This window comes from Camellia sinensis, chromosome 4, assembly GCF_055761805.1.
Source record: "Camellia sinensis isolate YWXY chromosome 4, ASM5576180v1, whole genome shotgun sequence".
Taxonomy (NCBI): Eukaryota; Viridiplantae; Streptophyta; class Magnoliopsida; order Ericales; family Theaceae; genus Camellia; species Camellia sinensis.
In genome coordinates, this window is record NC_138964.1 from 206,346,082 (window position 1) to 206,370,871 (window position 24,790).

The following is a 24,790-nucleotide window of genomic DNA, read 5'->3' on the forward strand; positions in this document are numbered from 1 at the left end:
AAATTGCCGAAAAATCAGAAATGTAGCGAAGTTCAGAACTCCGGCCATAGGGTTCTGGCAAAAAGGGGTTGAATTAAAGAAAGTCAAGAACGAAGAGGAAAAAAAGTGACGAAGGGCGGCGATGGAGGCTGTGGCTGTGCTGATGGTGATGGTGGCGGCTACTACGGTGTGTGAACTAAGAGTGATTTTTTGGGTTTTGTCTAAAAAGGTAATTTAGCTAAAGGATAGAATAGGAATTAATATATATATATATATATATTAAATGATATACATGAGTGAGTTTGTGGTGTGTAAATAGAATTTTTCAAAATAAAAACAAAAAAAATTCAAAATTGAGAGGGGGGATGCAAGACCCCCTGGGCCTTCTTTGGCTCCGCCCCTGATTACAACTCACTATTCCTTGTCAGCTATGCCTATCTCAATCCTTCCTTAACAATAACAATAGCCACGACATCTACAACTGATTGACCAACCAATTGAAGGCCACTATCTCTCCCTTCTTGAATCTTGCACAAAACGCATACACCACTATCACCATTTAAGGAAGACCACAAGCAGTAGGAACCTTCAAGAAAGGATAAGTTCATGACATAAGCGATAAGCTCTCCAAGAGTTGATTGGTGCGATTGGTGGAATGGTGGAAGATCTTCAAGAGTTGAGTGGGTTTTCAAATTCATCACCGAAACATAACCTTCAGTATATTTATGGCCATACATACTAGATTGGTATATGTTCTATGAGCTAGAACAACCTGCAAAAACTGAGGTGTGTCTTGTAACGCCCTCAAAATAATAACATTAAACCCATCAAATAAGACATGCGTTTACATATAAACTAACCACATTCCTTTCATTCATTAGAATTCCAAGACATAAGTATTACATGTTAACATCATAACAAAATGCCCTACGGGCTTACAGCTTTCCAAGTTAACACTTGGTTACAACAAAGAGTACTAACTCGATACACATTAAGCCCTTGGCTTGAGGTTACATGTAATACATCAAAAGTAAAACAACAAAACATGTCCGCCTCTAGCCTCCCAGCTATGTCCTTGGAGGTGGCATGCTTCCTGTACCTGAAAATGATGTTCCCATATAGGGTGAGCCACAGCCCAGTAGAAATACACTAAACCAACCATGGACAATGACTAAAACATTAGCAATTGATAGTTGGTCACCACTGATTCAATCACATAAATTACATATTTATGTCAACGACTTACAAGTCCCAATTACTTTTCATTTTCCCTTTGTCAACAGATAAGCATGCTAGCTCTATCATCATTTCCACAGATATGTATAAAAACTATATCTCACATTCAGATAAGCATAAAAGCTATATCCACATTCTCAACAGATATGTATATCAACAATATCCACAGATAAGCATACAAGCTGTATCCACACTTCACAACAGATATGTATATCAACAATATCCACAGATAAGCATACAAGCTGTATCCACACTTCATACTTCACAAAGATAAGCATATGAGCTCTATCTTCACTTCTCTAGACAAGCATATGAGCTCTGTCTACGGAGTACATCCCCTATCTCCTCCAAATACCTATCCGGTTTAGAGGTCCATCCCCTATCTTCCCCTAAACCGCGGAGTACATCCCCTATCTCCTCCTCTACACATAACGTATATAAACACACTGGTTCTATATACAATCACACAATACAAACAATTAATGTATTCTAGCAACTGTCAAGTTCCATAACACACTCCATTGATTAGTTTCAGTTTGCCTAATCAACATACATTGTCTACAACAATCACGACTATCCTCCACCGATAGCCCAAAGCAGTTATTTCTAAAACAGAAAATAAATGCACAAATGGATATTCAATCAACATTTCATTTCCTCATTTCTCATCAATTAATTATCCCAATTAATTAAACAATGTAATTAGGCCATTTTCCATAATTACCATTTCAACCCTTAGGTCCCATTTTCATCAATGATTCAACAATCATTCCATTTTCTTCATGCCAAACATGCATCTAGGTTTATTATGAATGAAACCCCAACCTTTGTAAAATTACACAAAAGCCCCAAACTTTCACAAAAATACCCAACCAAGCCCAACATCTCAAAATACCAAAATTTAAAGACAAAACCCATAGAGAGGAGTAGGTTATCCCTACCTCAAATTCGGAGTCCCAAAGGAGAAGACGACAAAACCCAACGTGCTCCAAAACCCGAGATTTTCAGATTAAAATGAAGCCCTCGACGATCAACAACTTTTTTGTAAAGGCCAAAGGTGAGTAAATCACTCCTACTAGATCAAAACCTAGAGAGAAGGTAGTATCTAGAGTGAGAGGCTCAACAATGGTGATTTTGGAAAAGTAAGAGAGAGAAGAGAAAGCAAAAAGTGATTTGAAAAGTCACAATTTCGGGATTTAAACCCAGTCTTCCGCTCGAGCGTAAAACACCCCGCTCGAGCGTACACTCACAGACTTCCGCTCGAGCGGCCAACCTCCCGCTCGAGCGCAGAATGCACTCGCCCAGCACTTTTGCAGAACCAGGCCTCCGCTCGAGCTCCCAACCCTACGCTCGAGCTCACAACACTGCACAACAAGATACTGGATGGACGTAATCTACGCTCGAGCGCCAACACCTCCGCTCGAGCGTACAGGTCAAAAATCTGGGCAACTAGTTTTGGTTTCTAAACTCAACCAACCTGTAACAAACCCGCTCAACACATCCTATAACTCAAATACAACGTAAGAAAGGATGTAAACAAGATAATGAACAACTACCAACATCCACGGACACATGTCCGGATCACTATACAACAAGGGTAAACCTGGGATCGCTATAACCTTCCCCCCTTAAAGAATTTCGTCCCCGAAATTAAACACAAGTTTTCAAAAACAAGTTTTCCTCCATTTTAAACAATGTTACATTTTAACATTCAACAATTCGACCCATTACCGGTCATCCCATCCCTTTAACAAGAGACATATCACAATATGTAAACAACATATGTACTTTCAACATGCATCAACATTATGCACTATCCTTCCAATTTCAACAATATATTTAACACATATAATGTCACTTCCAACTTCCATATTAGGCAAGTTCCAAAACATACTTCCAATAACCAAAACATTTTCAATGTTTCACAACTTAAGACATATATAAAAGTTCTTAAGTTCAACAAAACGTAAAATTTAAATACAAGATTACACATCAACAGACAAGTCCGGATATTTCTCACGGACTTCCAACTCACGTTCCCAAGTGGCTTCCTCCACTCCGTGATGTTTCCACAAGACTTTCACCAAAGGAATGGTCTTGCCACGCAGGACCTGATCCCGCCTATCCAAGACCCGAACCGGTCTCTCCTCATACGAGGCATCCTCATCTACCTCTAAATCGCTCCAATCCAGCACATGTGATGGATCTGGCTCATACTTCCGAAGCATACTCACATGAAACGCGTCATGCACTCCGGACAACTGCGGCGGTAAGGCTAACCGATAAGCAACCTCACCTATCCTCTCAAGGATCTCAAAAGGACCAATAAACCGAGGGGACAACTTCCCACTCTTCCCAAACCTCATCAGGCCTCGCCTAGGTGATATCTTCAGAAAGACATGATCACCTACCTCAAACGCCAAAGGTCTCCTCCTACGGTCGGCATAACTCTTTTGTCGACTCTGGGCTGTAACAAGCCTCTTACGGATAAGCTCAACTTTCTCCGTCGTCTCCCTAACCAACTCCGGACCCAACAAAGGTGCATCACCCACCTCGGCCCAACAAACTGGAGACCTACACGGTCGGCCATACAAGGCCTCAAACGGTGCCATACCGATGCTAGACTGAAAACTGTTGTTATAGGCAAACTCTACCAATGGCAAGTGCCTCTCCCACGTCCCACCGAAGTCCAGGACACAACCCCGAAGCATATCCTCGAGGATCTGAATAGTACGCTCGGACTGCCCGTCAGTCTGAGGATGATAAGCCGTACTAAAGGTCAACTTAGTGCCCAAGGCACTCTGCAAACTCTGCCACAACCTAGCAGTAAAACGAGGATCTCTATCTGAGACAATCGTCACTGGGACCCCGTGCAATCTCACTACGTCCCGAATATACAAATCGGCAAGATGATCTACCGAATCTCTCACGCGCATAGGAATAAAGTGCGCCGACTTAGTCAACCGGTCTACAACCACCCAAATAGCATCACTACCCCGCTGAGTCCTCGGAAGACCTACAACGAAGTCCATAGTGACATGCTCCCACTTCCACTCGGCAATAGGCAAGGGTTGCAACAAACCCGCTGGCCTCTGATGCTCGGCCTTCACTTGCTGGCAAGTAAGGCACTTCGATACGAAAACAGCCACATCTCTTTTCATACCCCGCCACCAAAACTGGCGACCCAAATCCTGATACATCTTAGTACCTCCCGGATGCACCGCAAGGCGCGAATGGTGAAACTCTCGGAGTACTTCCTCACGGCAAGCCCCCGGTACAAACAAACGGTCTCGGTATCTCACACTCAGGTCGGGATACACCGTCAAACCCTTCTCAACTTTCCCACTGGAGATCTTCTCTCGGAGGGATTCTACCTCAAGGTCACCTCTCTGTGCCTCTAACACTCTAATCACAAGTGTAGGCTGCGCAACAACAGAAAACAAGGCCGCAGCCTCAACAGATTCGCCCAGTAGCAAATCAAACTCGCCAAGTGCTCCCAATATCACCCATTCCCGGATGGCTATACAAGCTACATCACTAATGGTCTTCCTACTAAGGGCATCGGCCACAACATTGGCCTTTCCCGGATGATAATGCAACTCAAAATCATAATCCTCGATGAATTCCATCCATCTCCTCTGCCTCAAATTCAAGTCTCTCTGTGTAAACAGATACTTCAAACTCTTATGATCCGAGAATACCTCGAACTTCTCACCATAAAGGTAGTGCCTCCAGATTTTCAAGGCAAAGATCACAGCTGCTAACTCTAGGTCATGTGTGGGGTAATTCTTCTCGTGTATTTTCAACTGACGTGAGCCATAAGCCACCACTTTCCCCTCTTGCATCAACACACAACCCAAACCCTCTCGTGAGGCATCACAATAAACCGCATAACCCAACCCTCTCTCCGGAATAATCAACACCGGAGCGGTGGTCAATCTAACTTTCAGCTCTTGGAACGACTTTTCACAAGTCTCACTCCACACATACCTGACTCCCTTTCTAGTCAGTCTAGTCAATGGTGACGCTAACCTGGAGAAATCTTTCACAAACCGACGGTAATACCCAGCTAATCCCAGAAAACTGCGGATCTCAAACACACTCTTAGGCTGTGCCCAATCTTGCACTGCCTCAACCTTGGATGTATCAACAGACACCCCTTCCCCGGATACCACGTGGCCTAAGAACTTGACTTCCCCCAGCCAGAACTCACACTTCCCAAACTTGGCATACAGCCTATGGGCTCTAAGTAACTCAAGCACCACTCTCAAGTGTGCCTCGTGCTCCTCCTCAGAAGACGAATAGATAAGGATATCGTCCACAAAAACAACCACAAAGCGGTCTAAGAACTCCCGGAAAATCCGGTTCATCAAGTCCATAAAGACTGCCGGTGCATTGGTAAGCCCAAATGGCATCACCAAAAACTCATAATGGCCATACCGTGTACGGAATGCCGTCTTAGGAATATCTTCCTCCCTGACCCTCAACTGATGGTAACCCGATCTCAAGTCTATCTTAGAGAAACAACGGGAACCCTTCAACTGGTCAAACAAATCATCTATACGGGGCATAGGGTACTTATTTTTAACCGTAGCCCGATTCAACTTCCGGTAGTCTATACACAATCTCAAGGCACCATCTTTCTTTTTAACAAAGAGGGCCGGTGCTCCCCACGGTGAAACACTAGGGCGAACAAAGCCCTTATCCAGCAATTCCTGGAGCTGAACTTTCAACTCAACCAACTCTGCTGGAGCAAAACGGTAAGGTGCCATAGAAATCGGCGCCGTACCAGGCACTAAATCAATAGAGAACTCTATCTCTCGGTGAGGTGGCAAACTAACAAGATCTTCGGGAAAAACATCCGAATACTCACAAACCACCCTCGGCAACACAATCAGTGTCTCATCACACTTACTACTCTCAAAGCTAGCAAGTAGACTACTAAGTTCACTTCGCCCTCGCGAATCATACCCCGGTGGCAAAACACTACCAACCCGGTCTCCCAAGAAATGGAACCACTCCCCGCTCAAGGTACACAATGTAACCCTCTGGCGGTAGCAATCAATAACAGCCCGGTATGACGATAACCAGTCCATACCCAAAATAACATCAAAACCCTTCATGGGCATGACAACAAACGGAAAAGGAAGCCTATAGTCGGCGACCTCTATATCACATCCTCTAACACCCTGTTTCAGAATCAACTCACCACCCAAAGGTGATACCACACAAATAGGAGATGCTAACTGTGCTAACTCCAATTCCAAAACAGATGCAAATGCAGCAGATACAAAAGAATGAGATGCACCCGTGTCTATCAACACATTAGCAACTGAGTTGCAAAACAGAAAAGTACCTCTCACTACTGATGGAGCCGGTACTAAATCCTGCGCGGTAACAGCATACACGCGCCCCGTAGGCCCTTGGTCTACCTGCTCACCTCTCGGAGCAAAAGACTGCTGCACAGACTGGGATGACGAAGCTCCCGGATTGGCCCTCGAGGCCTGCACAGACTGAGCTGGCTGAAAACCCTGCGTCTGCCTAGAACCAGACGCTCCCGAAGTGGCACTCAACTGTGGGCAAAACCTCTTCATGTGCCCAGGTTGTCCACACTGATAACAAATCAAGAGCTGCCCCCTGCCCAAACTCTGACTCGGCGGTCTAGCTGAAGAAGAAGCAGCTTTCTGACCCCCACCCTTCTGCGGGCAAACAGAAACCTTGTGACCCAGCTGGCCACACTTGTAACAAGTGAATTCTCCCTGACTGCCTCTCCCCGAGCCTACACTAGGCACTGGAAAGGTCGATCTAGAGACTGCACCCTGAGACTGCTGAGGGTTATAACCCTTCTGTCTCCTGCCATCACTCTGACTATCCTGGCTCCTCTTGGAGCCTCTCTGACCCTCATCCTCCTCCTGCATCATAAGCTCCATATGAGCTGCAGCGTCCACTAGGTGCCTATATTCTCGAATATAAGACCCACCAATTCTCAACTTGAGGCCCCGCCTCAACTTTCGCTCAAACTCATAGCAACGGCGTTCCTCAGACGCCACCAGTTCAGGTGCAAACCTAGACAGACTGGTAAAAGTAGCCTCAAACTCGGCCACTGACAAGCCCTGCTGATTTAGCCGGCTAAACTGATCCCTCAGCTTCTCCCTAGCTGCTGCTGATAAAAACCTCTCCTGAAAAGCATTCACAAACGCCTCCCAAGTACCACCAACACGAGCTTTCTCGTATTTCCACCATTGACCCGCATCTCCCTTCAGTTGGAAAGATGCCAAGGTCACTTTCAGTGCTCCGTCCTCGATGCCAAGCATCTCAAACGTCTTCGTTGTCTGTTCGAGCCATTCATCTGCCTTAAGTGGCTCTTTAGGATCCCCGATAAACTCATCCGGATTACACCGAAAGAACTCCCTCTTCAAGAAGGAAGGCCCTGCCTCAGCTGCCTGATTCCCAGCTCTAAGAATACCTAAAGCTCCTGCTATCTCTCTGGCCAAGGCACCCATAGCCTGCTGACCCACTGGCTCGGCCACATTGGCCTGCCCAACTCCCTCCTGCACAACCGGAATCTCACCCTGTAACGGTACTTCCTGCCTCGCAGGTCTACCACGCCTAGCACCTCTTCCTCGTCCTGACATCCTAATAAAGGCAACACAGAACGTTAGCACATTCATAAATGTGCCGAAACTAAACACTCACGTCCTAATGCCTGGACAACTGTAATTCACTCCACATAAGCACATAAACACATAAGCACTGACGAACTTCATTTCCGGATAATGATAGTCCCGAGGCGTTACTAGAGTTCCGGTTAGAAACAGCGTTGATCAAGTGCTTTTCCAACAAGACTCCCAGAAACTCAAGGATCCAATCAATATCCCAGAAATTAAATCCCATACCCACATAGTCACATAAGCATGTTATCAATTGAGCACATAGCATATGGTACTACATCTAAGTCTCTACCAAGCGAGACAAACCCATTGTGATTCTAATCACTTCCCACGTACCCAAAGTATTCGAACCCGGTACGCTCTGATACCAAGTTGTAACGCCCTCAAAATAATAACATTAAACCCATCAAATAAGACATGCGTTTACATATAAACTAACCACATTCCTTTCATTCATTAGAATTCCAAGACATAAGTATTACATGTTAACATCATAACAAAATGCCCTACGGGCTTACAGCTTTCCAAGTTAACACTTGGTTACAACAAAGAGTACTAACTCGATACACATTAAGCCCTTGGCTTGAGGTTACATGTAATACATCAAAAGTAAAACAACAAAACATGTCCGCCTCTAGCCTCCCAGCTATGTCCTTGGAGGTGGCATGCTTCCTGTACCTGAAAATGATGTTCCCATATAGGGTGAGCCACAGCCCAGTAGAAATACACTAAACCAACCATGGACAATGACTAAAACATTAGCAATTGATAGTTGGTCACCACTGATTCAATCACATAAATTACATATTTATGTCAACGACTTACAAGTCCCAATTACTTTTCATTTTCCCTTTGTCAACAGATAAGCATGCTAGCTCTATCATCATTTCCACAGATATGTATAAAAACTATATCTCACATTCAGATAAGCATAAAAGCTATATCCACATTCTCAACAGATATGTATATCAACAATATCCACAGATAAGCATACAAGCTGTATCCACACTTCACAACAGATATGTATATCAACAATATCCACAGATAAGCATACAAGCTGTATCCACACTTCATACTTCACAAAGATAAGCATATGAGCTCTATCTTCACTTCTCTAGACAAGCATATGAGCTCTGTCTACGGAGTACATCCCCTATCTCCTCCAAATACCTATCCGGTTTAGAGGTCCATCCCCTATCTTCCCCTAAACCGCGGAGTACATCCCCTATCTCCTCCTCTACACATAACGTATATAAACACACTGGTTCTATATACAATCACACAATACAAACAATTAATGTATTCTAGCAACTGTCAAGTTCCATAACACACTCCATTGATTAGTTTCAGTTTGCCTAATCAACATACATTGTCTACAACAATCACGACTATCCTCCACCGATAGCTTCTTCCTTTTGTCTATTATGAAATTATTCCTAATTTGTCTATTTGGGGCTCTATTGTTGATCCTCACAACTGTTTAATTGTGTGTCTACCATGGGCTCGATCATATGCCATTGTGTTCTTGGTGAAAGCTCCTAGGTTTTTTAGGGTGCTTTGTTTGACAATATGTATGTGATTTCCTTGTTCTGTTGCCCCAATTCAATTTAATATTTGGCTCAAACTACGTGTTGTCTTTGTATTGTTGTTCTGCTAGAATTTATCTTCTGCTCACCATGTGTTTGATAATATGCGCAATCCAATAATAACATACTTTCATTAATTGATGATGATAACCTTGCTTTTTTGTTAGTTTGTTCTCCCTACTTGGAATATTTTTTTTACCACTCTAATCAATAATATGATTTCACTGGATTTTCCTTTTGGCTTCAAAATTGTAGCTGATGAAAACTACGTAGCAGTGTATTTGTTAAAAAAAAATTATTGTTGTTAAATTTCAACCATTGTGGTAATATTGGTGTAAATTTTATGAACCATTGGTAGTGATAGTTATTATGACACCTTTGAGCTATTGTTGCCTAACACATACCACAAACATTTGTAAATTCCACCATAAACATTTGCCCATCCCATGTTGGCTTTGAAAATAGAAAAGGTATGAGAATAAATTAGAGAAGTCTACTATTTGAAAAAAAAAATTATACAAATGCATCTAGAATGATATGAGAATAATAATTTCAATGCTATGTTATTTTTATCAAAACAAATGGCAGTAGTAGTATCAATAGTGAATGCACTAATTATAATCTCTAAAGGAGATTTTGAGCATATCACCAATACTGTGGAGCACTCATTCAATCAGAAATTTATATAAAAAAAGTAGTCGACTAAAAATAACAACGATAATATATATGAAGTGGTCACTGGTCATTGAGTGTGTGAAAGCTTACTAAATATTAATTAACTACATGAATGATGACAATGATGACAAACACCATATGGAGAGAATTCTCATTTACATACCTGTAACAACCCTCATACTGCTTACCGATTAATGACTGATTGATTACCGATAACCATCGATTACCGTTAAACTGAATTGATCATGACTGATAATTGAACTGATTAAAAGTACTGAACTGACTGACTGACCGAAATTGAAACTGAATGGAATGAATACATCTGTTTGAATTGCATTTTATCTGTTGACTGTTTGGTTGATCTGTTCATGTTTTATGTTTAAACTGCTAATTGAAGGCCTTATCGGCGGCCGAATCGGGAATTGGTTAGTGTTTTATGATCCTCATAATTAATGTAATTTTATGGTACATTCATTGAAAAAGTGATTAGGTATGATTAAATTAGATTAAAATGAGTTAAATTGCAATAGTTGCCTTATTTACCAAACTAGCCTTGTAGTGGCCCACTACCTCAAACCTTTTGAGCCTTATTACACCTAATGCATTTGATTAAAACAACATTTCCTCAGTCTTGTTTGGTGCTCTAGCCGACCTTAGAGAGAGAGAGACTTGAGGAGTTGATTTCATCTCAATCTTGTTTGTGAATTGTTTGGAAATTGAAGAATTGTTGAGGAGATTGCATATTTGAGCTCCCTTCTTGAACTACAAGACTAAAGGTAGCTCCATTGTCTTCTTGCTCATGTTTTGAGTTGATTCTTGCATGGTTTAGAGCTAAGTTGAAGTTTAGAGCCACCCTATGGCTCAAATTGCTATGTTGTAGCTTAATTGTTACATGCATGTACATATATTGAAGTTTTGAGGTTGTAGTTCATAATACCTCACATGCATGTCCATCTGTTGGTCATACTCCATGAGTTCATCTTGTTTTTTAAGGTTTGAGCTCTTTTGAAACAGCATTAAAGCTTTGAAAATGATTTAAGATCATGCATGTTATATTTGAGGATTGTTCTTGGAAAATGGTTTGAAATTGGGTTTGGATTGACCACCCTTGGGCTTTGATTTCTCAAAGTTGAGCTTTGAATCATGTTATTCCATGTGTTTTTAAGAGTTTTCCAGAAAATGAGCCCAAGAGGATCGGTTTTGAGTTGTTAACAACTTGGTTTTGAGCTTGGAGGTGCAATCTGGGTTTTCCAGATTCTGCACTTCCGCTCGAGCGGGGGAAATGCCGCTCGAGCGTGGAATCCGAGCATCCAGCATCTCTCTGCACTGTTTTACAGTCCGCTCGAGCGGAGGATTGGGCGCTCGAGCGGAGTCATGTCTCAAGCTCGAGTGGGCGTCGAGCGGAGATTTCACCCATCCAGTACTTTTACAGTACGCTCGAGCGGGAAAGTTGACGCTCGAGCGTATACCTTTGTTGCATGACCGCTCAAGCGGGGAAACCTGCGCTCGAGCGGGACTCTATTTTTCTGCTAAAATCTGAAAATGCTTTTAAAAGTGCATCTTTGCATCCTCATCCCATTCTAGGCATTCTTAGACCTAGTTTAAGGCATCTTATTGAGGATATAGATGTAGAACACACCGAGGCGTTAGGGATTAAGTTATTATCTTTCCCAGCTGTGTAGCTTAGTGTGTGTTCAATCTGTTAACTGTGTAGGGTTGGCGACTGGGGAGACACACTCTAGCATACTGTAGCCCAAACTCTGTGAGTAACGATTGTGTAAAGATATGTTCACAAACGAATATCTTCTGAACAACTGAACTGTACTGTTTTCTGAACTGATTACTGTTAATTGAATGAATGTATGTCCTATATTCTGAACTGTATTGTGGCATCTTTAGCACTACTGCTTACTGTTACTGCTACTGTTACAGAGATCTCTGTCGGTTCCCTCGTGGAACCACTACTGTTTACTGATTGATGGCCATCATTACTGTTCGGTCTTTAAGACCTACTGTTTATCGCTATGCTAAAGGATGTACCACATATGACTGAATAACTGTTCTGACTGAAAGACTGAAGTATTATTTAATGAACTGATTTCATTACTGTAAGGACATTTCATTCATAACCCCTTTACGCATTATGTTATTCATTGGGCTTTAGCTCACTGTTTATATATATATGTAGGTGCTCAGCCACCAGATCGGAGCTAGGAGCGTGGGTTAGACTCCAGTTTTGTCAAGCCAGCCTTTGTGCCTCACGGAGAGGTTCCGAGTTGCCATGCTATGGCTTTGGGGGGTTTTGTTTTTTCCCGTCTGTCTCCATACTGTTTGGATTACTGTATAGACTGTTAACTGCTAATCGTACTGTTATCAAGGGATTGGATCTCTGTACAGTGTGACTGTAAATTTTGTATAGACTGTACTGTTTGTACATGTGAATGCATGAAAAATCTTTTTGGCATACAGACTGTCACAGCTCATTGGGCATTGTTTATTTACTGTTTTGGCTTCCGCCAGGCCCTGTACTCTGTTTTACTGTACTACTGTTCTGCAGGCCATCGGTAATCTCGAATTACTGGCCGGTTACGGTGCTAAACCCATAGGGCCGGGTTTGGGTCGTGACAATACCTATTGAGGAATAAATTGTAATACTGTTTGGAAAACAAGGTCAAATTCAAACATGCCTCCCAAACAAATCCACAACATTGACAATTGGTCAAGTAAAACCCAAATTTTAATACATAAAGGGAAAAGCTATATCAGTTCCAAAAACAATCTCAATTCGTTTGCACTGCCAATCTATTTGATTGTTATAAGGAAAAAGAAATAATGGTTATAGCATTGAAAATTGCAAGTGGAAGTTGTAGTCATTGTGCACTGGTAACTAATTTGGATTCTTTTCAACTTGTTGCAACAGTTCTTCAGCACGTTCAATTAGACAGGACATAAGTAAAATATATTTTGAAAAAAAAAAACTTACATAAATTAACTCTGTTGAGAACATATGCCCTAAAATTTTGTAACAACCCCCAAAACAAAAAAACACTCCAAGAGACAATCTCACAAGCAGCATTGGGAAGATATGTAGATTAAGGTGCGTGTGTATTGCTTGGTTCGTTTTGGTTTTTGTTGGTGAAATTTGTCCTCAGCATGTCATGATTTGGATTCAAATATTTGTTTTTATTTCCTTTTAATATTATGATTCTTGTTCTGAAAAAATGATGAACAGGATTTGTTCAACATACTAGGGCAATGTTCATTTTCTTACAATTTGTGGGAGTAGGCAACTGTTCATCCATTATACCATTTATAGCTACAGAACGCACTACCGTGTGTAGAGAGGTTTGCTAGAATGTACTCCTCTTGGGCATATTCAGTTGCACAGGTTCACAAAAAATTTCATAAGCATATGATGCTTATTCATTTCTTTTTCCATTTTTTGCATTGATCTCCATAATGTTTTGTATCCCTATCCTTGGATGACCTTTTTGTTACTTCTTGTTCTTGATTATTTTGAATTGGGACTTTAAATTCCTATTGTTGTTTTACTTTTCTCTATTCAGTCTATGAGTAATTATTGGAAAAAGATTTATAGTGTCTTACTATCGACTACATCTTATATTTTGGAATCATGTTCATTTTTTAAAATCATAATGTAAATGTAATCTTCCTATTTTGGGATCACATTGTTTTCAACTAATTATTTGTGAATGTTTATTATAGAATGTTGTTTATTTGGGGAATTTGCTTACTTTATTTAATTTTTTTAAGGAATTTGTATGTGCAGGCATCTGCTCGAGTAATGGTAGCGACAACTCTTTCGACATTGCAAAACTGTTACAAATTAGGAGAAGATGTCAAGAGGTATGATTCCAAATAGAATTATCCTTCGTTCTTTTAATTTAGAACATCAAGTATACGACTTTATAAGAATTGTTATTCCATGTTTGAATATAAATGAATGGGTTGGTAAAAAATTAAACTTATTTTCAGTTTTGCATCTTTCCTTCTAAATTTATCTATAAGATCAATTCTCACTCCTTTGATTTTTGTGAGATCATGAAAATGGTTTAATTATGCCAAATTAGTTGCCTATTTTTCAAATAATGATTTTATTGACATTTGCAAGTTGCAATCGTTGGATGGCTGTGTCCAATTAATTGAACCTTGAAACATCGATTTGCAAGTGAACTTAGAATACCTTAAAATGGTATTAAACACAGAAGGCATGACTTCAACATGATATTGGAAAGTTGGTGGGATAGAAGATGAAACTGTAATGCAGGTATAAGTTGCTAATCTATTTCTGAATCTCCATACAAGAGAGTAAGACGATTTGTGATAGAATCTCTAATCAATCTAATATTCATTATCATGCTTACACTTCTTGATTGCGAGTTAGCTCCTCCAATAACAACATTAATGCAATATGTGAATGTATATTTCTTAGCAAGTAATTCCTTGACCCGAGTACACTAAACATGTTGTTCTTGTATTTTATCAACAATTAATCATATTTGTATCTTTGTTTGTACATAGCCCATGAATATAGTTCTTCTTGGTGTGGATTTGTTTCATTTATTTGGAAAATTAAGAAAAATAGAGTAATTTAGTTTTGACAACGTGTTGGGTCCAACTAGTTATATTATATATATATATATATATATATATAAAGAAGGACTATATTAATTACTACGATGGAATCCATTTGTGGTGAAATAATATTCTTTTGTTTGAGATATGATTTGGCTTATTAACTTTTAGCCTATGGTTAAAAAGTCTCGTTTTGGATGATTTTTTGATTTTTTTGACTTTTGTGAGAGAAAAAATGAAATGATTATAGTTTGAATGTAACATTTTATCTTATTAATTTTTTAACTTATTTTATCTTTTTATAACTATTTTAACCAAAAAAATTCATGCCAAACGTAGCCTATAAATACTAACAAATTAAGGTACATTTAATTGGCTCCACTATGTACAATTTAATGATGTGAATTTTATAAACGTAGCCTATAAATACTAACAAATTAAGGTACATTTAATTGGCTCCACTATGTACAATTTAATGATGTGAATTTTATATTCCTTGCATAATCACTCGTTTTTTTTCTTAACTTGTGTATCTGAGTGGATCTCCAACAATCTTTCTTCGTGTTTTTTCAAATTTTAGTTAAAAAATGTATTTCTTATTTTAAAGAATCACTTTTTTTAACTATTATCTCCAACAATACTTCTCATTTTTTTCTCTATATATTTTTAATATTTAAAAAATATTTTTCTTTATCTTTTTCTTTGTTATTTTTTTATTAAAAATATTTTTCTAAACTTTGTTCTCTCTCCTCCACCATTTGGAAAAAAAGAAAAGGAATGAGAGAGCAAAAATATATTTTTTTTAATTATAGGGAGCGAAAATTCTCTTCCTTAAATAGGGAGATAAATAAGGAGACGGTTGAAAGAAATTCTTTTGTATTTGATTTCTTAAAAGAGAACAAAAGTATGAATAAGGAGACCGTTAAGAATGCTCTAACAACTATAGCACATTCCAATCATTAAAATATATATATATATATATATATAGCACATCCATCCATTGATATCTTTTGTCATATATTGGACAAATGGCCTAACTAAATAAATAATATATCTAGGTTCTAAATTATTTGTCTGTCACGAAAAATAAAAACTTAAAAATATTAAAATTTTAAATTTTAAAATTTTTTCACCAATTAAAAGGCCGCATTAAGTAATTTTAATTTGTAATTTAGATATTGTTGATACAGTTTATCCCAGTGAATGGAGCGAACTGGTCCAAGCTCCTCAAGCCCAAACCCAAATGATCGAGCCCACCGGATAACCTGCAAACAAGTTCAACGGGGAACGGGATAGTCCCCCAGTGAACCCTCCGACGAGCAAGTTAGGAAGAGAAGTAGAGTATATGGGAGAGATTAGAGATAGAAAGCTTAACCTTTTTCTTGTCTTCAACGTTCGCTTATATCCTTTGGCAATCATTTCGCTGTCCCTTCCGACATGCTCTCCTCGCTGAAAGCCTATGCTGTGACTTACCTTGCTCAGGGTAAGGGGGTCCTATTCCGGCGGAGAGGTGTTGTCGTAATAAATGCTGTGATGAGCTGCATTAATGGTGATGTGCAGTGGCAATAACTTTGCAGATATTTGTCTGTTGATATGGCTCGTCCTTCTCTTGCCGTGTATCTGAATGTCATTGGCTCTTTATGCCATGTTGGACTCCAGCTGTCCTGGACCTCACTAGCTGGGTTATGCACTGGGCTCCAAGTGATGGGCTTGGATTGTCCATAGGTGATTCGTGGCCTTTATGGGCTTATACAACGGACGAGGACCACGTTTGACAACCATTTAGGGTAGTTGACATTTTTGATAAATTGGGCCTCAAGGAGCTTGTTGACCTCTGCGGCTATAAGAGTATTGCGCTCCGGATGAAAGATCCACTGCTTCTGGCGGTAAGGTCGAAAATAAGGTTCAATGCTGAGGTGATGAGTTATAAAAGAAGGGTCAATGCTTGGCATATCTGAATGAGTCCAGGCGAATACATCATTGTGCTCGGTCAGAAGGGCAGTAAGGTCGGCCTTAGCTTGGGAGGATAGTTGGCTGCCGATCTTAGCAGTTTTCCTTGGGTTGGTGGGATCGATGGGAATCTCAACGAGCTCCCTCACTGGTTCGCCTCTGACCAGCTCGTCCTCATTTCGAGCGTCAAGTCCTTCAATGATCATGGCCTCCTTCAACTTGACTTCTTTGAGTGAGGCGACATAACATTCCCTGGCTATGGTCTGCTCTCCCCGTACTGCCCCGACGCCTTGGTCGGTAGGAAACTTTATGGCGAGATGGTAGGTTGAAGTGATAGCTTGAAAAGCGTTGAGGGCGGTGCAACCAAGGATAATGTTGTAGGCAGAGGGACAGTCGACCACAAGGAAAGTGAGCAACTTGGTAGTCTGCCCTGGGTATTCGCCGATGGTGATGGGGAGATCGATAGAGCCGATGGAGGTCACCCGGTCACCAGTGAAACCGACCAAAGAGGTTTGGACGGGAGACAGACTTTCCTCCCCAACTTTGAGCTGGCGGAAACAGTTGAGGAATATGATGTCTGAAGACCTGCCGTTGTCGATGAGAACCCGTCTGACCTTATAGTTGGAGAGAAGGGCAGAAATGACGAGAGGGTCATCATGAGGATAACGGATGCCAGTACAGTCGGCGTCCGTGAAGGTGATGGGCTCTGTCCACTGCTTGGGCTGTTTGGAGGGTCGGTTTACCGTGTCCACTGCTCTGTCCGAGCCTTGCCTTATCTTCCTGAGCTCTGTCCTCTGAGCGGAGCGGGATGGTCCGCCACAAGTAAGGCCACCAGAAATGACTCGGATTTCACCAACTGGCGGAGGGGGATTACCTGGAGGCCGAGGCTATTGTAGGGGGCGGTCATGGCCTTGGTTAGGTTGGGCTGGCTGCCGGGGTAGGGTATGCCGGTGATTATTTCTGAGGGGCTCGGTTCTTTGCCTCTGTTGTGGACGGGTGTCCGTGAACAGGCTGAGACGCCCTTGACGAATGAGGTCTCGACCTGATCCTTGAGGTTGATGCAATCATCAGTGTTGTGGCTATGGTCCTGGTGGAAACGACAATATTTGGACTGGTCTTTCCGGTTGGAAGGGGTCCGTGAGGGTAGGGCCCATTTGAGAGGGTAATCCCGTTGGATCTGGTGGAGGACTTGTCCCATGGGAGAATTAAGGGGCGTGTACCACTCGAACCGACCGGACGGTCGGGCCGGTGCCGACCGGTTAGTGTGAGGAGGTCGGTCGGTATATTGGGGTGTTTGGCTGTTATACTAGGTGTTTCTGGGTTCCGAGTCTTTTCTCTTTTCTCTGAGGGTCGGGTTTTTGGATATTGGATCCTGCCAAGCAGCTAGTGAATCTTCGGCATTCATGTATTTCTGGGCTTTGGATATAGGGCTGCCATGGAGGTCGGGGGGTTTTTGGAGAGGGAGAAGAGGAAATCAGACGATCGTAGCCCGGCCATGAAAGCCGTGAGGATGACCTTATCGTCATTCTCTGCTACTTGTAGGGCTTCGGTGTTGAAGCGGGTAACGAAGCTGCGCAGCGACTCCCCTTCGGTCTAACGGATGTTGAGGAGTTGGGTTGCAGGGCGGCGTTGGTGCTGGGCTCTAATGAAATGGCTGAGGAAGGAGTCGCTGAAATGCTGGAAAGTGGAGACAAAGTCTGCTGGTAACTGACTAAACCACAGTCGAGCTTACCCCTTCAGTGTCACGGGGAAAGCCCGGCACATGATCTCGTTAGGGAAGGCATGGAGGATCATAAGGGTACGGTAGGTCTCCAGATGGTCGACTGGATCCGTCGTACCGTCAAAGGAGTCAATGGTAGGCATTTTGAACTTGGCGGGCAAAGGTTTGTCCCGGATGGAGGCAACAAATGGTGAATTTGTCATGGTAGAGGGTTTATGCTGAATATTCTGTATGACCCCTTGAAGTTGGAGCTTAATTGCTCGGAGCTCAGCGTCCCAAAGGGGAACGTGGTCACCATGGTTAGTCAATAGAGGCTGGACGCTGCTGGCCTTCCCTTCAAGGGCTGAGGCTACGACCGACGGGTGTGGGTGTGGGGGTGGTGGTGGTGGATTTATATGTGGGTAGGGAGGTTGCAAACCTTCCAAGTTGGGTGGATGGAGTTGTGGAGCAGTATGGCTCGGGGCTCTTTCTTGGTTGGGGGGAATATCTGGAGGTGGTGGAGGAGGCATCGGAAGGTTTCTTTGGAGTAAAGCATTTATCAAGGCCTGGTTTTGGTCGGCCATGCGGTTAATGCTGTTGGTAAGCTCGATAAAATACTGTTGTGGGTTGTTTGGATTGGGGGGGTCGGCCTGATGGTCAGCAACATTATTGTGAGAAGCCATGGATCTAGTCGTGACCATGCACTTTGACGGGTAGGAGAAAGAGGTTGTTGGAACGGGGTCTTTGGCGACAGTGAACACAACTGGCGCGAGGAGCAAGGCGTTTCCATAGACGGCGCCAACTGTTGATATAGTTTATCCCAGTGAATGGAGCGAACTGGTTTAAGCTCCTCAAGCCCAAGCCCAAATGATCGAGCCCACCAGATAACCTGCAAACAAGTTCAACGGGGAACGGGGTAGTCCCCTAGTGAACCCTCCGACGAGCAAGTTAGGAAGAGAAGTAGAGTATATGGAGAGAGATTAGAGATAGAAAGCTTAACCTTTTTCTTGTCTTCAACGTTCGCTTATATCCTTTGGCAATAATTCGCTGTCCCTTCCGACATGCTCTCCTCGCCGAAAGCCTATGCTGTAGCTTACCTTGCTCAGGGTAAGGGGGTCCTGTTCCGACGGAGAGGTGTTGTCGTAATAAATGCTGTGATGGGTTGCATTAATGGTGATGTGCAGTGGCAATAACTTTGTAGATCTTTGTCTGCTGATGTGGCTCGTCCTTCTCTTGCCGTGTGTCTGAATGTCATTGACTCTTTATGCCATGTTGGACTCCAGCTGTCCTGGACCTCACCAGCTGGGTTATGCACTGGGCTCCAAGTGATGGGCTTGGATTGTCCATAGGTGATTCGTGGCCTTTGTGGGCTTATACATGTCAGATATAAAAATACATTATTTTTAAGTTCTTGATTTCCTTGCCAAACAAATAATTTTGGATGGAGAGAGTATATAATTAAAGAAAATTTGAAGCTCAAGCAAAATATAAATATAAAAAAGGCTATTGCTAAAACAATATATTTTGGGAATCATTTAAGGTGGAGTTTTTCGCTCTCCATATGCCCTCTAATTTAGATTTTTTTTTTTTTTAAAACTCTATCTTAGACTGATGAGCATTGGTTAACTCAAAGATTAATACATTTATTATGTTAATATTTTAACTAGTTATAAAATATCATGTGACATTACCTATGTGATACTCTAAACTAATCACTTAACGAAAAAAATCTTAATAGTGGTGCTAATTCACTTTTATTAGGTAATAATTGAGAGACAAATGTGTGTTGTGATTTTTTTATTAGCTAAGAATATTCATCGACAATAATAACACATGTATTTCAGAAAATTTAATAAAAAATTGAATATATGACTAATCCCCCTCATAAAATTTCTGACAGTCGTGGTTAAAAGTAGGGTTTAGTGAGCCCATGGCCCTCGGGCCATTATGGCTTGCCTTATTCAGCTTGTAAGGCAATCATCCAGTATTGGGTTCAAACTCGGCCCTCCCTGCTCTCGAAGCCCAAACTAAAAAACAAGATCAGCGTATTGCCCAATTGATTAAATTGCTGTGGAGACTGGGCTTTTTGCGGCTCATCTACGAGTCACTTCTACATTGAAATTAACGTGTTGGATTGTTCACCTTTTTTTTAGTAGTTTTTAGTTTGTTTGTTTGTTTGTTTTTTATTTATTTATTTATTATTATTGTTATTATCTTTAAGAAAGTTTTTTTTTTAAAAAAAATAAAATAAAATTCAATAAACTTTAGGGTTCTATTCTACTAGATGGATGAGAAAAATACAATTTTTAAAAAATATTTGGAAAAAACTTTTGAAATAATTTTTTTTTTTGTGGAAATATTTCTATTTTTTTTAATTTTAAATTAATTATATAAAATGGATATGAAATATTTTTAAAAAACTGACATAATTTAAAAAAAAATTACTAACGCAGTGTTTAGAGCATCTCCAACGGTAGTAGGCATTTTACCTATCTGAATATTACTATAAAGTATATATTTTATTTTGCCTATCAACTGTTTTATGTTTTTACTCCAACCATGCTCTTTATTTTAGCTATTTATCCAAATACTATTAATTTTATAGAATGACACGTCAACAACAAAGATGGAGGGAAATGATCCTAATGAATGAATACATTTTGCCTAGCGTTGAAGGCTAGCTACATGTAGCTAGTGAATATGAGTTGAGGCAAAATGCCTAATCATATGCCTAGTGCATTGGAATTGAAAAAAGTGAATCACACTAGGCATTTTAACTAACAAGTATTATATGCCTAGTGCATTGGAGATGCTCTTAGTTGGGGGATTTAGAAATAGAAAGAGAAAAAAAGTGTGAAATTAGGTAAAATATAGGTATATTTTATTTATATTTCACTTACATTTTTCTTTTTCTTTTCTTTTTTCAAATCTATTTTCAAATCTCTCAACCAAACACAGCGTAAAGATATTTTTTTTTTCTTTTTAAAATGTTTGCCAAACTCAGCCTAAATTCTAATTGAATAAATCTTGGCGTACACATGCCAAGAACAATAATAATTGATGCTCATTTAATCATGTCATTTTCTAATCATCCAAAGTAATGCAAGTATTATGGAAAATTAAAATTGAATAATCAATAATAATTCTTTGATAACTGCAATCGTCATCACTATTAAAATAGATACAAAATCATCTACAGTAAATGAAAAAAAAATCAATAAATTTTATTTTTTTTCCCAATAAAATACCATGAATCATGTGTTAATAAAACTCAAAAATACTTTATTGAGTAACATAAAACTAAAGTAAGAACTTTATTTAAAAAAAAAAAAAAAAATAGGCCTAAGAGGCATGGATTTATTATACTTCGTTTGATTCTTAATTTAAGAATTAAACAACAATTAATGATTATTAGTTAATTTAAATCAGAACCAAACAATCCTCTCAGTTAAAATTGATATATTGGTTCAATTGATTTTTTTCAACACGCCACTATTCTGTATGCATGTGATGAAAAATGATAAAATTTTATTTTAAATTATTTTTTTGAAATATAAATATAAATTTTATTTCTTAATTCTTATGTTTTTATTCTTTCACGTCCCTAAAAAAATAAAGGAGAAAATATAAATAAATTATAAATTTTTATTAGTGCCTATTTAAATTAAAATATTAAGATTTAAATTGATTAAATAAAAAAAAGATTTATTATTTTATATATAATTTCACCGAAAATAAATAAATAAATAAAATGGAGCATCCAAACACAATTTAGGAAAGGGAAGAACCAGTGAAAGAATGGTGGCAGTCATGGGGGATTTGCAGTTAGAATCTCCGAGGTCTCTCAGCTTTCTGCCTCCCACTCTTCACTCCCACAAAGAGGAGAGAGAGAAGAAGAAGAAGAAGAAGAAGAAGAAGAATATAAAATAGTGGGATTGGCTTGGAATGGTGTACCACCACCGATGATGACAACACTTTATCTCTTGCTTCTTTGGAACAAAGAATGAAATCAAAAACAACAAAAACAAAAACAATACAGAATGGTTTCCATTTGCAGTAGACATCCTAATCCCATTCTTGTAAGCTTTTGTCTCTCTCTCTCTGTCTCTCTCTCTATTTATCTTATTGGTTTCATGTTAATTATCGCTCTTTATGGCTTCTCATTGATTTTTCAAGCTCATCTCTGCTTTTTACAGTCTGGTTTTTTTCATTGAATCATATCTGTATGAGGGTTTTGCTTTTCAACTTTTGTTTTTCTCTTTCTGTCTTGATCTGGGCTTTGTAACCTTTGTTCCATTTTTGTCTTCTCATGTTCTTCTGTTCTTTCTTTTTAGTTTTTGTCCCCTGCACTTTTGTGCTCTCATGTTAAGGATTTCTTCACTTTTAGTATTTATTTTTCTAATTGTTCTGCTTTATATCTCCAATTATGTTTCTGTGTTGGTTTTGATGCAGCTTAATTGTTGCTTTTTGACTCTTACACATACCTTCATCTCCATTATTAGGTTTCCCCACCCCTATTTTTATATGATTTGCTTTTTGACATTTTTGTTTTTGATGTTCTAAACTTCTTTTTCTTTCATTTGATGAATTTTATCATTTCTATTGCAGATGTCTCACTATTTTTGGCTTTGAAAGAGGTGACCCTTCTTTTCTTTTGCTTTCTTGGTTTCTTCATATAAATTACTGTTGTATGTAAATGCAGGGTGAGTTTATTGGGATTTGATTACCCACATTCTTAGCAAAAGAGCAGGGATCGGATAAAGGGTTGGCTTGACTATTATTTTTCTGTGCATTTCTTTTTTAATGAGAACAATTAGTTGTGTAATTTGAAGGATGGGGGATCATTTTGAGCTTCTGGTGGATCGGTTGCTCACTCAATCCACCCTTGAAGCTGCTATTGAGAGCCAAAAACAGTTGCAGCATGACATTCTATCGGCAAGTGAAGATATGATGAATGGTTTTTCTTCTCATAGGATGGATGCTGAGAGTGGATCATCACCGAGGAAATTGGTTTTGTGTAGAATTTGCCACGACGAGGATGAAGATTCAAATATGGAGATTCCTTGTTCATGCTGTGACACTTTAAAGGTCAGTTTCTTTAGCCTCTAATCATTTGAGTAAAATACCAAATTGTTGATGGAAATTTTGGTTTAGTATTAGTTTCGTGTCAATTACTTGTAGAGTGTTTGCAAAACTTGTCGAATTGATGGAACAGTTCAATATACTTCTACCATAATGTGGGGATATAATTTTTGAATGGCAACACCTGACCGAGGTGGCACCGAAGTGTCAGTCGAGATTTCACGTGTCCCGACATGACGCCGAGATGATCTCGGTTAGGCCGAGGTTATGTCCGAAGATACCGGAGTCCGGGATAAGCGGATAAGGGACAAGAGTCCTAGAAACGAGAGAAGGCTTCAGTTTGGATAAAGATAAAACTCTTAGAGAGTTTATCCAAATCCTACTAGGAGTCCAAGATTAGTAGTAATCCAAAGTCCATTGAAGCCAGACTCCTATTAGGATTAAGTTTGTGATGATTATAAAAGAGAGGCACCCCCATGGGTTTGAGGTACGCTTTTTGTATTCTGAATAGTGAGTTAAGCACTTTTGCTATCTTAGAGAGATAACTGACTTGATCGTCGGAGTGCCCCCGGGTAGACGAACCACCGCCAGAATCTCTTCTTTCTGTTATAGGTTGTTTGGGCTTAACTTATTTTGCCGGTGCTCTTCAGCTGAGTTCTCCTTTTTAGTTGTGTGGTCGAAAATCAACACCCACAATTTGGCGCCGTCTGTGGGAAAGAAATGAGAATAGATGTCCAATAACAGACAGAAAGAGAAGATTGGAGACGACACTCCTACTGGAAATGGAAAACCTATTGACCTTGACGTCGAAGAAGACAACTGCAACAAAGAGACTCGTGATAAGATTCACGGAGAGAAGGACGTCAACCAAGAGGGCGACATACCAAAGAAATCAGATCGAGGCGGGTATTACAACGAGGATGACCTCCAGGTATGGAAAGATCGATTCCTACGGAGGGACGATGAGATGAAGGAATTGACAAACAAATTGGCGGACCTACAATCGATCGTCAATTTCATGATGCAGAACAACGTAATGCAACCGCCGTTCCCGTTGCAAGATACACCAATTCCAGCGGCCAAAAATGATGCCCAGCTAGGGGGCAGAAGACAATTCCTGTGACTCCTCAGCACGATAGAATCGAGAAACACTCTCACCGGCCTTCAAGGGAAGTTGGACGAGGAGAATCAAGAAGGGGAGATTCACGGAGGACGCATCGCACTAAGGAAGCTGACCCCAAAGAACATCGGCATGTTCAGGGGAAGGAGCTATGTTTCGACGCATCCAATGGAGAGAGGTCCAAAAGGGTTCACAA

At 40.3% G+C, this 24,790-nt stretch overlaps 1 protein-coding gene across 6 annotated transcripts in view; it reads left to right on the forward strand.

The window, feature by feature from the left end:
- Nucleotides 1-320: 320 nt before the first annotated feature.
- Nucleotides 321-24,790, forward strand: part of LOC114267414 (uncharacterized) — a 45,605-nt gene continuing 21,135 nt past the window's right edge. The window contains exons 1-5 of one of the 6 annotated variants that reach the window (XR_014328276.1): nucleotides 321-765; nucleotides 13,380-13,535; nucleotides 13,938-14,014; nucleotides 23,001-23,029; nucleotides 23,225-23,480. Coding sequence is in view for 4 of the 6 variants with exons in the window: in XM_082867385.1 (XP_082723511.1) it covers nucleotides 23,226-23,480 (255 nt within the window). In the remaining 2 variants the exon portion in view is untranslated. Of the gene's footprint in view, nucleotides 766-13,379; nucleotides 13,536-13,937; nucleotides 14,015-22,165; nucleotides 22,472-23,000; nucleotides 23,481-24,790 lie in introns of those variants that run through there. The other 5 variants (XR_014328275.1, XM_082867385.1, XM_082867388.1 and 2 more) reach the window with 5 other exon arrangements.